At 36.3% G+C, this 14,059-nt stretch overlaps 1 protein-coding gene across 2 annotated transcripts in view; it reads left to right on the top strand.

Moving 5' to 3' along the window:
- Kiz (kizuna centrosomal protein) overlaps positions 1 to 14,059 on the top strand; it is a 92,364-nt gene that overhangs the window by 11,708 nt on the left and 66,597 nt on the right. For both annotated transcript variants that reach the window (XM_070006660.1, XM_070006661.1), the window contains one exon: positions 9,912 to 10,004. In XM_070006660.1, the coding sequence (XP_069862761.1) occupies positions 9,912 to 10,004 (93 nt within the window). The remainder of the gene's footprint in view (positions 1 to 9,911; positions 10,005 to 14,059) is intronic.

The raw sequence follows: 14,059 nt of genomic DNA, 5'->3' as shown, positions 1-14,059 counted from the left end.
GATTCCATATCTTAGCTCTGGTAAATAATGCTGCAGTGAACATAGTTGTCTGGTAGCTTTCTTTAGTGTGGCCTTGTTTGTGATCATTTAGGTAAATGCCCAGGAGTGGGATTGCTGGGTTATAGAGGTTGGTTGGGTTTTTTTTGGTATTTATTTATTTATTTGTTTGTTTGTTTGTTTATTGTGGTTGTGGTGGTGGAACTGCAAAGGGCACTGGTGTTTGCATCCAATGCCCTGTACTTTTGGACTGACACTCTACTACCTGACCCACACTTCAAGTCTTTTTTTCTGTTTGTTTTAGAAATGGAATTTAGTGAACTTTGCTACCTGGGTGGCCTTAGACTATGATCTCAGCTTTTACTTTAGCTAGAACTATAGCCATGAACCACCAGTACCTGGCTTGTGTAGTGTGCTTTTTAAAAATCTTTTTTTCAGATCAGTGCTAGTCACTAATGGTCAGTTGTTTGTACATATGATTAAATATTTGCTTTCTCTGTAGGTGCCATGTGGCCAGTTTTGTTCCAAGGACTTTTAAAATATTCCTACTATAGTTGGAGAGTAAATGGGATATTTACAATACTAGGAACAAGTACAGGGTTGGATTCATGATATTCATTGGCAAAATGAGTAAATTTGAGCAGCATTAAGATTGTCTCTTGAAACTGCTTCTCTCTTTAAAGAATCCTTTTATTCTCTCTTTGAAGAACCCTTTTATTGAGGATTGGGCTCCTCTTCTGGTCAAGGAGTACATTGGCAGAGGGACTAAAGGCTAGAGATGGCTCTGGAAGTTAGCCTGGGCTGTGGGATGCCGAGTGTATGCTTTTTGAACCTTCTCTGGTACTGGCGTCTTAATCCATTTCAGTGCCTGGCTACATGCTGTTCCACAAATTCTGCAAAATGTGGTGGACCAGGAGCTAGTCTGCTTTCTTACCATTTGCATGCTCAGATATTGTTACCCCAGTTTACTCAACTCTACACTGGTTATAGTAGCAGATGGCTTCAGTATTTTCTTTTTGCCTCTCTCTCTTTGCCTTCCCTTTTTGCTCTAGCAGTTTTTCCCTAGCCTAATTTTATTGAACAATTTCAAATACAGAGAAAAGTTAAAAGAATTATCATAGCAAATGCATGTATCCTCTACTTAGATGCGATAGTTACAAATATTTTGGTGTGTTTGCTTTGTGCATGTGTTATTTTTGTTTTCCTGAGTCAGTGAGTCTGGTATATATTATACTTGGGAGCATTTGAACAAGAGTAATGCCATTATCACACCTAAGAAAATTAACAAATCCATAATATCTTTAATATCAAGCCCATATTCAAATTTGCCCAGTTCTCTTAAAAGTATCTTTATTTCTGAACCATGAGCCCACAAGGGTTCACATATTATTTATTTTGTGTTATTGGTTACTTTAACTTTTTAGGCCTCTAACCATTTGTTTTTCTAAGACTAATATATGGGTTTGTTGTTGTTGTTTGTTTTTGTTTTTGTGGTCCTGGGAATTGGACTTGGGGCCTTCTACATGCTTAGACAAACACTCTTCCACTGAGCATGTGTACATCTCCAGCCTTGACATTGTGTATTTAGAAGAAGACAGGCCAGTTGACATCCTGAATTTGACCATTTACTAGCATACTATTTCCTGTTACAGTATTCTCCTCTGTTTTGTGTAAATTGGGATTGCAGTTGAAACTAGCACTGTTCAATAGAACATTCTATAGTGATGAAAATGTTGTGTCTATGCTGATCTCTAATGTAGTAGCTACTAGTCATACATGGCTATGAAGCTCTTAACTGTGATACTAAGTACTGTATTTTCACATTTAATTTGTCTGTTAATGTAAATAATGTCACAAGCACATCCCACAAGTCCCATGACATCCAATCAATGAGTTCCCTGGTGTCAGAAGGTCCCAGTGAGGTGGACTCTGATCCATTGCTTAAGATGGTAATCTCTAGATGTTTCTGTTTTACGGCATCTCCCCACCTCCTTCAAAACTTAGTAAATAATCTATGGAGGTATGGCTTGGTACCAATAGAGTATATGTCCCTTACCAACCTTTTATCTAATAGTTCTGGGACTTGTTGAGGACCCTTGCCTGAGCCAGTTACTATATGAGAGAATGTGAAGGTGATTTTCTGTTTTATCTTCTACTCGCTGACTTTCTGCTTTAACAAAAAGCATTTTCTTCTCCCCCTTCCTACTTTAACTTTTTATTATTTTTATTGTTTTTACTCCTTGAAGATGCTTTTCTTTAGAGGGATATTTCCTGTCGGTAATCATGGTCAATATTAGAGCTTGATTTTTAGCAAATAATTGGCCCCACTTCTCTGCCTATAACTGACTTCCCAGACTTTATTTTTCCCATTTCAGTCCCCTCCTGCAGTACACAATGGATTTTATTATCAGTTACCTGACAGGTGATACTACAGCAGACTGAACATGAACAACTCAGGAGAGTCCAGCGTATCAAGCCAGGGTTCAGAGATAGACTGTGGGTTGGAAGGTCTAGCTCAGTGGTAGAGCATTTGCTTAGTAATAAAAATGGAATATAATGTTCTCTATACTCCCTTCTCACTTATAATTAAATGAGCAATCAGATTTTCAAAAATAGAGAAAAATTCTATTCTCTCTCTTTTTTAAAAGAGAACTTTTGCCAGGCACCAATGTCTCACACCAGTAATCCTAGCTTCTCAGGAGGCTGAAATCTGAGGATTACAATTCAAAGCAGCCTGGTCAGGAAAGTCCATGAGACTCTTATCTCCAATAAACTACTTTAAAAAGCCAGAAGTGGTGTTATGACGCAGTAGTAGAGCACTAGCCTTGAGTAAAAGAGCTCAGGGACAGGGCTGGGAAGGTGGCTTAGTGGTAGAGCGCTTGCCTTGCATGCATTAGGCCCTGGGTTCGATTCCTCAGCACCACATAAGCAGAAAAAAGCTAGAAGAAGTGGTGCTGTGGCACAAGTGGTAGAGTGCTAGCCTTGAGCTGAAGAGCTGAGGAACAGCACCCAGGCCCAGAGTTCAGGCCCCACGACCGCCCCCCCTACACCCCCCCCTAAAAAAAAAAGAGCTCAGGGACAATGCCCAGGCATGGAGTTCAAGCCCTACGACCAATGGAAAGAAAAAAGAGACCTTTGTGAATGTGTGCTCACTAATTTTTTCTTCTTTGCTTTGGGACATAGAAAGATGTTACAGGCTTGCCTTACATTTTTCTCTGCCTCAAACACAAAATTAATACCTCACCCAGGGTGTTTTAGTTGCCCTCAGTGGGGAGAGGTTTAAAACTAAGCTTTGGGGGGTAAGTGTACTGCAGCCACAGCAAGGTTTGATAGTATATAGCAGTTTCGTGTCTTTGAGGTATTCAAATAGAATGCTTTAAGTTCAAAACTAGTTGTCATTATCCACATTGTAAAGAACTTTCCAGAGATTTTATGCAGAAAATCAAAGTGGCAAACAAAGCAAGAAATTTTTGCCTTCCCTAAAATAGACAAAATAACAAAATTTCCTTATGTTTTCATTGCTGATTACATATTGATTAGATACAACCAAATATAGGAGGGAGGAATTTGTTTACAAAAAGGAGACATCTTTTGTAAATATTTTTATGTTGTCAGCATTAGTTTTCCATAACAGAATATGCTTTTAAAAACTCAATGAGCTACTAAAGAATATCAGTATACTGGACTGTACTTAGTAAAATAATATAATATAATGGAAAACATTATAAACATAGTTCAAAATAATATAGATGTGGTTTCGTTGAATTTTGAACAAGAAATGCTTTTAAAAACAAGTTGGTCCATGTGCCTGTGGCTCATGCCTGTAATCCTAGCTATTTAGGAGGTTGAGATCTGAGGATTGAGGTTCAAATCCAGCCCGGCAGGAAAGTCCTTGAGACTCTTATTTCCAATAAACCACCAGAAAACTGGAAGTGGCGCTGTGGCTCAAGTGGTAGAGTGCTAGCCTTCAGCTGAAGAACTGAGGGACAGCACCCAGGGCTAGAGTTCAAGCCCCATGACCAACAAAAATAAATAAATAAATAAATAAGTTGGCTGGTAGCACAGATTGTGTAGCTATAGTTGAGAAGGATCTAAATTCATGCAGTCACCATGAGTCATGTGGTGCAATAATTTGGAGTCTTAACTCTGAAAGCTTACACAGTAGCCACAAAACCAGCCAGTGATGTCTGAAACTGTCAGTGATTTCATTAGTTCAGCAGGCTGTGCAGTCAGCAGAAGTTCATAGGGGATTTAATTTTTTTAAATGTCTTCTCATTTCTTCCTACTCCTTTCTTCTGCATGGGGTCTAGACCCCATGTGACCTTAGTTCTGACAAAACCATTGATTCCTCATATTGCTTCCTCACCCAAGTATCAGATCTTTACAATCTAAGGAGAAAGGTGTTCAGAAACTCATTGCCCACACACTCAAAAAAGCCACAGTATTTTCCCCCTTCCTATTCCTGTCTGCCTGCCTCTCCCTATCCCCAGCTTGCTACCCTTTTCTCTTCCATCTCAGTCTCTTCCAACTCTGTATCTTTATACTGTTTTTCTACACCTTAATCTCCTTCATATGTATATACTCCTCTACCTTACACAACCCCACACCTACACACACACACACAGACACACACACACACACACACACACACACACACACACACACACACACACACACACAGAGTACTTTAAATCTGCTGAACAATTTGTATTTCTTTGGTAGTATTACATTATGTCTCATACTTGCTTCCGCTAGAAGGCCTTTCTCTCCCTGTCCTGCCTTATGTCTCTGTCATAAGTACCTCACTACTTCCATCATGGTTGTACAGTTATTATAATTATGTATCTTTCTGTTTTTCCACTCCTTGTGTTATTATTTGTGGATCTGTGTGTTTGATTCAGAATATGGCTCTAAGTAAGCATTGCGATTTCTCCCTTGACTGAAAGTTTTAACTCTGTATTTTGTCTCATTTTCTTATGGACCATGAAAACTTTGTGAGAACAAATGTGGTATTGACTGTACCCTATATTTTTCCAGGAAGAATTTGTGTTTAATATCAGAGGCATTTTAAAGATAATGTCACTATTTAAAGATGTAATTCTCCTGGAAATTTTTCACATTACATTATGTGTGCTGAAAGGGAAGAATTTGAAAGCAAATCATTTGGGTTCTCATTCAGATTTCAGCTAAGCAGTCTGATTGATATTGTGGGCAGGGCCTGGCCTTCAGACTTCTGAAGGACAAATACTGTATTTTTTCTTTTTGATTAACATTTATATATGTTAATTAAATAAGTCTGTCATCTAGAAGGAAATGCATATTTTGAAAAAAAAAAAACAGAAGGAAACAAAACTGTGAATCTTAAGTCTAGTCTCTTAGATCTACCCAAGAACCAGATTAGACAATGTATACAAATGTCTGTGCCCATTTCTTCAACTATAATATGAGAAAGCAGGGTCAGTTGATTTTTAATATCTTCAGCTATTCCATTAGCCTGTAATTGAAAGACTAAGCTCTGCAATCCTACAAACTAAAGGAGGAAAAAAAAAAAAGGAAAGAAAGCCTGTAGCAAAAGGAGGTATTGTTGGGCAAACAGTAATGTGACAGAAGGGAAATTGAAGGAATGAGAGTGAGAATATAAAAGGAAGCATCATGGAAAATGGACATGTTAACTAGCATAGAGAGATATCCCAGCGACCTGAGCCATCTGTAAGAACCCCATCTCCTCTTCCTACAACCCCAGGTCATTGTTCATAGATTCCAGTGATTCAGCTGTAATACATTGCTTGTTCATAGTGAAGATGTGAATGGGAAGGTTTTATTATATTGAAGTGGACAGCAGCAAGCCAGTGTCAAGAAGTCATACAGAAATGGAGAGTGTGAGTTACCAAATGGGCTAACTTCATGCTCTTCAGTTTATTAAAACAGATTTTCCAGATTGAGACAGGGGATGAGGGGATTACCCTTAGAGGGGCTCCAGACCAGGCCATACTACTAGGACATGAGTTGTTTATCTCTTAAAGCAGTAACTCTGACCAGAAATAGTCTAGGGCATATGACAGAAAGGCAACAGGGACAGGAATCTGCACTAGAGAGAAGAAAGTATGGAACTTCTGAATGGGGATTAGGAACCGAAGAGTAAAACTGTTGGAGCTGATATGCCCAAATGAAGACATGTACCTTTGACGTCTACTGAGGACATTTGATGATTTTTAGCTAGGAAAGTCTTGGAAAGCTCTATCTCCCCAGTAATTTGAAACTTTAAAAAAAAAATCTTCATAGAATCCTTTGATTTGGTGCAGAGCACAGATGAAAACTCCTGTTCTTCAGCATTTAGGAGGTAGATTTGATGGTTATATGTAAAAATGAGGAACAAAGAAGAGATTAAAATATTTTTACTTGGTCATTCTTCCTCCTTAAAGTTAAGAATTATAAACTGTATTCACTAATTTATCATATCCATTTGGATATCAAAATACATTACACAATATCTTTACATCAGTAATTTAGAAAAATAATGTCTGTAGTTCAGTAAATTTTTCAAATATGAGAACGAAATCAGAATCAAAGATATTTCTTACTATTTTTTAGAACTCTTATGCCATTATCACCTCCATTTTACTTTAGCAAAATGTATTGAATAAAACTGTTCCCATGAGAAAGTACTATGTCTTTGGAAGTTATGACTCAAAAATAATCTCTATGACTCAAAAATAATCTCATAGTATATTAAAAACAACTAATCTCATATCTAAAATATACCTTAAACTCAAAAAATTAAATCCCCCAACAACAAATCTTCAAAGAAACAACTGCCCAATAAATAAGTGGACTAAAGACTTAAAGAGAAACTTCTCTGAAGAGGAAAGAAGGATGGCCAATAGACACATGAAGAAATGCTCAACCTCTCTAGCCATAAAAGAAATGCAAATCAAAACAACATTGAGATACCACCTCACTCCAGTTAGAATGGCTAAAATCAAGAACTCAAATAACAACAGATGCTGGAGGGGATGTGGACAGAAGGGAACCTTACTGCATTGTTGGTGGGATGTAAACTTATTCAACCACTTTGGAAAACAGTATGGAGGTTCCTCAAAAGACTCCACATAGAGCTTCCCTATGACCCAGCAATCCCACTTTTGGGCATTTACACAAATGTTCACAAACTTGACCACACTAAAGCTACCAGCACAACTATGTTTATTGCAGCATTATTTACCATAGCTAAGATATGGAACCAATCCAGATGCCCCTCAGTAGATGAATGGATCAAGAAAATGTGGTATATATACACAATGGAATTCTATGCCTCCATCAGAAAGAATGACATTGCCCCATTTGTTAGGAAATGGAAAGACTTGGACAAAATTATATTAAGTGAAGTAAGCCAGGTCCAAAGAAACATAGGTCCCATGGTTTCCCTTATTTGCAATATCTAGTGTATGTCTGAGTCAAGCAGAAAAGGTCAGATAAGTTGATGTTAGAAAAATGAACCCTAAGATATGTATTCAAATGTTTTTTTCTTTGATGTGATTGTTTCTAACACATTTATAAGATTATTTCTTTGTTGCTTTGTATGTCCCTCCCACACAGTATAACCCCTGCTTTCCTGTATTTGATGTCTGTATAATTTGTGGAGGGGTGGACCCATTGCAACAATTAGATGTACAAGTCATTATGTCGAAAACGAACTTTACAACTTTGGTGGGGGGGGGGAGAGGATGGGAAAGGATGGGAAGGGGAAACAAAGGAGGATATAATGCTTGATAAGAAATATACTCATTACCTTGCCCATGTAATTGTAACCCCTCTGTACAGTATTTTCACAATAAAAAAACAACTAATCTTAAAAAACATTTATAGTCATAGGAAAAATGAATTTTAGTTTATCCTCTAATTATATATTAATTATATTTATATTTTAACCTATCTCTTATCCCTTGGAATCTATAAAGTATGTGTGTTTAAAATATTTGGGTTTAAAAATAAAACATTTCTTAAATTCAAGGGATAGGTAAAGAATAGAGAGATCAAACTTCGTTTTTATAATTGCTTTATTCCTTTTTATTTTCTTAGCTTATCATTTTTACTGGCTTTATGAAACCTTGACTAGATATCTGTTTAGATCATTACTGGTCTCTATCATGTTAATAGCATTTTTTAGAGATGCTAAAAATGCCCTACCTGTTATAAACTGGAAGTGTATATAATACTTTTTAAATACTGTGAGGAAAACAGTTCAGTTTTAATTATTTTTCTTGTGCTTTTTAAATGTATCTAAACAAAGCTCAGGTCTGTTTCACCCACAGATTGAGAATTAAGAATACCACTTTGTAATTTGATTATCTCACAGATGCATTTCTAATTACATGCATAACTGCTTAATTTAGAAAATGTTCTGTTACTCCTCTGTAATAGACCACAATCACTGACTTTTTTTTTTTGGTCAGGCTTTGAGTTGCTAATGTACTAACTCAAAGTGCTTTTTCATGATTTGCATTTAAGAAAAAGTCATTTAATGATTGAACCATTTTTATCAATTATAGTGTGGTAATGATGCAGACATTTTTATATAGCTATTAGTACCAGAGCAAACTTCTTATGGTTCTAATGATTATCTTTTATTCCTAGAAAATGGAATTTTTAAAGTTGATCATCTAACAAATATTATAATCAATTGCTATGATTGTTAAGACCATGCTGCTATATAGATAGCATATATATTAAAAACTCAATAGGATTGAAATTTTCCCTTTGTGTAGGACCAAACTTTTCAAAGAAAACACTGTCTAATGTTGAATGTCTAATGTTTTACTTTCATAACCAAGTAACTAGATTTTTGTGACAGTTTATTTAAGGTGTCAAGTTGTTATTATTTGTGTATGTACCAAGATTTTATCTCTAAATTGATGAAAGACTAAAAATCCATCAAACTTTCATTTAGAAAATGCATATATTATTTTATAGAATTCAACTTTTCCTTTTTTTCTTTTCTTTTTTCCCTTTCTCTTTTTCCCTCCCTCTTTCCCTCCCCCTTCCTTCCCTTCCCCTCCCTCCCTCTTTCCCTCCCCCTCTCTTTTCCTTCCTTCCTTCCTTCCTTCCTTCCTTCCTTCCTTCCTTCCTTCCTTCCTCCTTCCCTCCCTCCCTCCCCCCTCTCTTTCTTTCTCTCTCTCTCTTTCTTTCTCTCTCTCTCTTTCTCTCTTTCTCTCTCTCTCTCTCTCTTTCTCTCTTTCCTTCTTTCTCTCTTTCTTTCTCTCTCTCTCTCTTTCTCTCTTTCTTTTTCTCTCTCTCTCTTTCTCTTTCTTTCTCTCTTTCTCTCCTTTCCTTCCTTCCTTCCTTCCTTCCTTCCTTCCTTCCTTCCTTCCTTCCTTCCTTCCTTCCTTCCTTCCTTCCTTCCTTCCTTCCTTTCTTTCTTTCTTTCTTTCTTTCTTTCTTTCTTTCTTTCTTTCTTTCTTTCTTTCTTTCTTTCTTGTTATGGGGCTTGAACTTAGGGCCTGGGCACTGTCCCTGAGCTCTTCTGCTCAAAGCTAGCACTCTACCACTTTGAGCCACAGCTCTACTTCCAATTTTTTGGGGTAGTTCATTAGAGATAAGAGTCTCATGGACTTTCTTGCCTAGGCTGGCTTCAAACCATGATCCTCAGATCTTAGCCTCCTAAGTAGCTAGGATTACAGGCATGAGCCCTACCAGCAGCTGGCAGAATTGGACTTTCTGTATGCTATTGGTTTTATTTTCTGTTTTCTAAGATAAATTAATTTTCTTGGCAACATCAGTCAAGGGAAGTAGTTATACAATAGAGAATAAATTTTGTTCATTTTATGTTGGTAAATTGTGTTCATTTTATGATGGTAAATTATATATAAGTTCTAGTTGTAATGTCAACCATAAAATCATACTTTGTTCATGTTTAGATTGAATATGAAACACGAATTAAGAATATGCAGTTTCTCTCAAAAGATAGCCTGGAAACAAAAGATGAACTAAAAGGTGAAGATAGAGAAAAGGTAATACATTTAAAATTATATTTTCTGCTTATAGATGGTGTCTGAATGTTCATATTTTAAGATATTATTATAAAGATCTTTTTGTTGAACTTGAAATCATTAAAGATTTTTTTTGCTTAGAATATTACTTTAATGTCTAATTGAATTGTTTGCTAAAAAGCAGTCACTTTGAATTTAAGATTTAGATTTCGGAGAAAATCTCAGTGTTATTAGGAGATAAAATTGTGCTTTTATTTTTTCTTTTATTAACTTACAAAATTATGTATAATAATAGTAATAATGTTTTATAACTACTTTTTCTTAGTTTGAGAAATGCTTTAAATAAAAATTAAGCTAAATGTAGCTTTTTTTTTTGCTTTGTGTATATATTTTTCTGTGTATGGTTTTGTACATTTGAACCTTTTTAAAGAGAAAGTGGAAAGAAAAGATTGCATATCTGAGCAATAGACAAAAAGGCCGGCAAGGAATACTTAAATAAATTCTGCTATGTATCTGCCGTAATGCAGGCTTCTAATCCTTCTGCCTATCTCCATATAAATGATTCTGTTCAAGACCATAGATGTTTTCTTCACTAAAAGCAGTAAAGCTCTTTTAGATGAAATGTCTAAAAACATCTTGTAATAACTTGGAGCATGCTGGCAAGAGTAGTCACTTGTGACTATGTGTGAAACCCCCTCAGCCAGTCGATATTGTAATAAGCAAAAATGGTAGCATCACTCCATTATTCAGAAAAGCCAACAGCGTGCTTGTTCCTTAGGCTGCAGCATTCATTAAGGAAAGCTTACTGGGCTGAAAGCTGGAAACAGATGATAACGGGATATGATTTTCATATTTAATGCTTTCCTTGGAAGAGTATGTGTGCTACAGATTGATAGAAGAATCAACTGCTACTTTACTAAAAGACTTTCAGGTTTGCCCTATAGCTACCGATGGAATCATTCAGCCAAGAAATTAACTTTTTCTCCTTTTACCTGCTTTATATATCTGCTAAGCAGGCTGCCTGGCTGCCAGTAAATGTTATTATGCAGTTAACTGTTTGGTATTTAAGACTCTTATCAGAAAAGAAACAGAGGCCACACTATTTTGTTTTTATAGTAGGAGGAAGGTTTTAGTTTTTCTTTCTTCCGTGCATTAGCGGGCATTAATCTGAGTTTATAGGAAGTTTTAGTTTTCTTTCCTCATAGATTAAAAAGTTAAAAAGCTAGAATTTAGAGCATTCTTTAAATGGTAAGATACAAAACACCAAGCCCCACCAATCCTGACCTATATAAAAAGGCCTTTAATGATAAATGATTTATATGCCATTAGATGTCAGCCAAATGTGGCATGATGTGATAGACTTTTAAACCATCCATGCAGTTTTTCTTTTTGACATTTGGTCATAAAATAATTGATATGTTTTTAATCTGCCAACCAGTTTGTTCTCTCTATACCATTCCTGGTAGACACATTCTTAGTATGACAGTGTCAATGATACTTAAGTAAAATGGGAGAGTGGTTTTTTTTTTTATTTGCACTACCAATTCCTTACCTTATACATAGTTAAGAAATCTTCACTTAATAAAATAGAACTATTTTCTTTATGCCGAAAGGTATCATCTTAAAAGCTTTGCCTATTGACTATAGGTAGAAATCAAGTAGATAACATTGGAGAAACTTTTATCTTGCCTTTTCTAATTTTTCATTAATGTTCAATTAAAAGGTAAACAGACTATAGCAAAACCCTAACTATGCCAATCATTATTAATATTGTTTTCCAAATAAGTCCTTACCATATGGGTTATAACTTATATTTTTTATTGAAACTTTAAGTTCCTCTTTTTTGGACAATCACGTTAATTATTCTCTGTGCCCAGGATCATTGGTCTCCAGAGATTTTCCTAATGCATAGTGGAGTACCACCAATTGAATATAGTATAGTTATTGAATAACTGTTGTGTTTGAGAAGCCACAGTAGGTCCTCTATAATGTCACAATTCTTGCCCGCAAGGTACTTCTTACAAAATAGCCTTTCTGATGGACAGGATAGTGTGCAATAAGAACCAGTTATAGAGAATAAGCATGAGCTGCATGGAGGAAAATGAGACTGCTTTTTCTGCACTAAGTAACACAAACCTTGGTAGGAAAAAAAAAAGATGGTGTTCAAGTAGGCATTGAAGGGTAAGTAGGACACAGGTCATAGGAATATATGGACATTGTAGCAGTGGGAGGTATTATGGATAAAGGCGTAGGAACAAGAAAGGCCAGAGGATAGTTGGACAGTCTGTCTGAAATCTAAAGAGCTTATTGAGGATATTGTAACAAATGAACTTGGACAGGTACATCATGAATCTTAGTACTTGGAATGATTGTGAGTGCATGTATCCATGCATGTGTGTGTTAGAGTAGATAAAGGAAGGCCTTGGGAGCAGAGCAGTTCCATCACAAATGCACAGCTGCAGAGAGATGAGTCTGGCAATGCAGCACAGGATAAAACTGGGAAAATAAGGGTCAGGGTAGACAGGAGGAACAATAATGGTTATAATGGCAATTGACTGATAATGGTAAGGGATAATAGCCTACCAATATAAAAGGAGAAAGAGCTGATAGCTGTTCTCTTTGAGCAAGTTATGTGCCCTATTTCAGAAGACAGATTCTGCTTCCTTCTGGGGTTCCTTCCAAGTGGCTGGTGGAGAATTAGCTTTGATCCATAGTCAACATTTACATTGGTTTTAATATGTTTCAGGTACAGATCTAAACATTTATGTATGTACAGACACACACACACATACGCACACACACACAATACAACATTATGTAATTGTGGTGCTTGTCTATAATTCTAACACTTGGAAGCTGAGGCTGAGGCAAGAACACGGTGAGTTGGAAACAAGCCTAGGCTATTATAGCTAGATTCTGTCTTAAACAAAGAATTAAATACCTTGACCCCAGATTACACAACTGGTAAGTAGTAGTTAGACTCAGATTTCAACAGAATAGACTAGTTTAGAGTCTTCTTAAATTTATTTTGATCTGGAGACTTAACAAATAAAAACAATTAGTTAGAAATGTAGTAGAAGAGGCCTTTTCTTGAAGAAATTTAGCTTCACAATAAAATTACCTTTTGGTGAGCATCTGTGACTCACAGCTGTAATCCTAGCTACTCAGGGAGCTGAGTTCTGAGGATTGTGATTCAAAGCCAGCCTGGGCTGGCTACCCCAAAAAAGCTGGAAGTAGAGCTGTGGCTAAAATGGAAGAGTGCTAGCCTTGCACAAAGAGGCCCAAGGACAGTGCCCAGGGTTCAAGCCTCAGGCCTGAACCAGTGCTCCAGTGCTCTGAGTTCAAGCCTCAGGATTGACAAAAAAGAAAGAGGGTGAGGAAGGGAGGAGAAGGAAGGAAGGGGGTAGAAAAAAAGAACTTTTTATATAGCATTGGACCAAGCAAATACCTTCCTTTATTCTTTCCTGTACTGGATATATGTGGCAGATAAATGACAAAGACTCACAAGTAAGAAATTTGTATTCATAGATATAAGTGCATGTTTGTGGACTGATGGGGCTAAAAAGTACATGAGTAAGGAGGAAAAATGAGCTGGTGGCCCATGCTTTTAATTCTAGCTACTCAGGAGGCTGAGATATGATTACAGTTCAGAGCTAGTCCAGACAGAAAAGTCTGTAAGACCTTTTATCTTCAGTTAACCAGCAAAAAAACCCAAAAACACACAAAAAAAAACAGCTAAAGGGAAGTGCTCAGACAAGACCTGAGTTTAAGACCTAGAACCGGCACCAAAAATAAAAAAGATATGGGGAAAATATGTCATTTTAACAAGAGGAAGATATATTTTGTGGAAAATACTATTTTTTCCTTTTAATGATGACACACACAGAGGATTAGAGAACTTTTGCATGAGGACAGATACCAATTTCTTATTCTTGCCAAATTCTGTGTATGATATATTTTTAGAAAAAGATACTATGCAGTCTGAAAAAAAATGAGTTAGTGTCTAGAATCATTTTTGAAAAAGAATTTGGCAATGACCATCATAATTAATATACTTAGATACTTTGTGTTAGTAG

The sequence above is a fragment of the Dipodomys merriami genome, unplaced genomic scaffold (assembly GCF_024711535.1).
Source record: "Dipodomys merriami isolate MVZ:Mamm:240054 unplaced genomic scaffold, mDipMer1.0.p SCAF_7, whole genome shotgun sequence".
Classification (NCBI taxonomy): domain Eukaryota; kingdom Metazoa; phylum Chordata; class Mammalia; order Rodentia; family Heteromyidae; genus Dipodomys; species Dipodomys merriami.
The sequence above is the reverse complement of the archived record's forward strand: the minus strand, read 5'-3'. Positions and strand labels throughout refer to the sequence as shown.